Source organism: Blennius ocellaris (genome assembly GCF_963422515.1).
Source record: "Blennius ocellaris genome assembly, chromosome: 15".
Taxonomy (NCBI): domain Eukaryota; kingdom Metazoa; phylum Chordata; class Actinopteri; order Blenniiformes; family Blenniidae; genus Blennius; species Blennius ocellaris.
Window position 1 is genome coordinate 20,925,342 of NC_137664.1, and position 966 is coordinate 20,926,307.

At 54.8% G+C, this 966-nt stretch overlaps 1 protein-coding gene across 1 annotated transcript in view; it reads right to left on the reverse strand.

Annotated features, from left to right (window-relative positions):
* reep5 (receptor accessory protein 5) overlaps positions 1-966 on the reverse strand; it is a 13,286-nt gene extending 12,320 nt beyond the window's left edge. Inside the window, exons 1-2 of the mRNA XM_080510158.1 lie at positions 690-966; positions 470-563 (exon numbers count right to left, since the gene is read on the reverse strand). Of these exons, the coding sequence (XP_080366284.1) occupies positions 470-563; positions 690-807 (212 nt within the window). The 5' untranslated portion in view covers positions 808-966. The remainder of the gene's footprint in view (positions 1-469; positions 564-689) is intronic.

Consider the following 966-nt stretch of genomic DNA (forward strand, 5'->3'; position numbering starts at 1 on the left):
TGGGGGGGGTGTGGGTGTGTGTGTCGGGGGGAGTGTTGGCGTGTGTGTGGGGGGGGAGTGTGGGTGTGTGTGTGGGGGGAGTGTGGGTGTGTGTGTGAGAGAGAGAGAGAAAGACAGACAGCAAGAGACTGTGTGTGTGAGAGAGAGAGAGAGAGACAGAGAGAGAGAGCGAGCAAGAAAGTGTGTGTGAGAGAGCGAGAGAATGTGTGAGCAAGAAAGAGAGTGTGTGTGTATCTGTGTGTGTATGAGAGAGAGACAGCAAGAGACTGTGAGAGAGAGAGAAAGCAAGAAAGTGTGTGTGAGAGAGCGAGAGAGTGTGTGAGCAAGAAAGAGAGTGCGTGTGTGAGCGAGAGAGAGAGAGAGAGAGAGAGAGCGAGAGAAAGAGAGACAGCAAGACACTGTGAGAGAGCGAGAGAGTGTGTGAGCAAGAAAGAGGTGCGTGTCTGTGGTGTGTGTGTGTGTAACTCACGATATGTATGCCGGGTAGAGGAAACCTATGAGGTTGCAGAGGAGGGAGGCTCCGTATCCAATGACCAGATACACTGCGATGACAGCGACCACAACTGGAACACACACACACACACACACACACACACACACACACATATCAAAGTGTGTTACCTCTCTCTGCCCCCCCTCCCTCCCTCCCTCTCCCTCTCTCTCTCCCCCCTCTCTCCATCCTCTCTCACCCAGAGCGATGTAGGTCCGGCTCACTCCGGTCCGGGCCTCGATCTGGGCCAGGACGTTCGTCATCATGTTCTTCTCGTGCAGAAAGCTCTCGAACCTTTCCTTCAGTCCCTGCGCCATGGCTGGATGTGGAGAAGACGTGACCGCGGAGAGGAAGCAGACAGCGGAGACCTCGACACCTCTCGTTACTCTCTCTCTCTGTCTCTCTCTGTCTCTCTCTCTCTCTGTCTCTCTCTCTTTCTTCTCCGCCGCTCGGCCTCTGCTCCGTCACACTGTGAA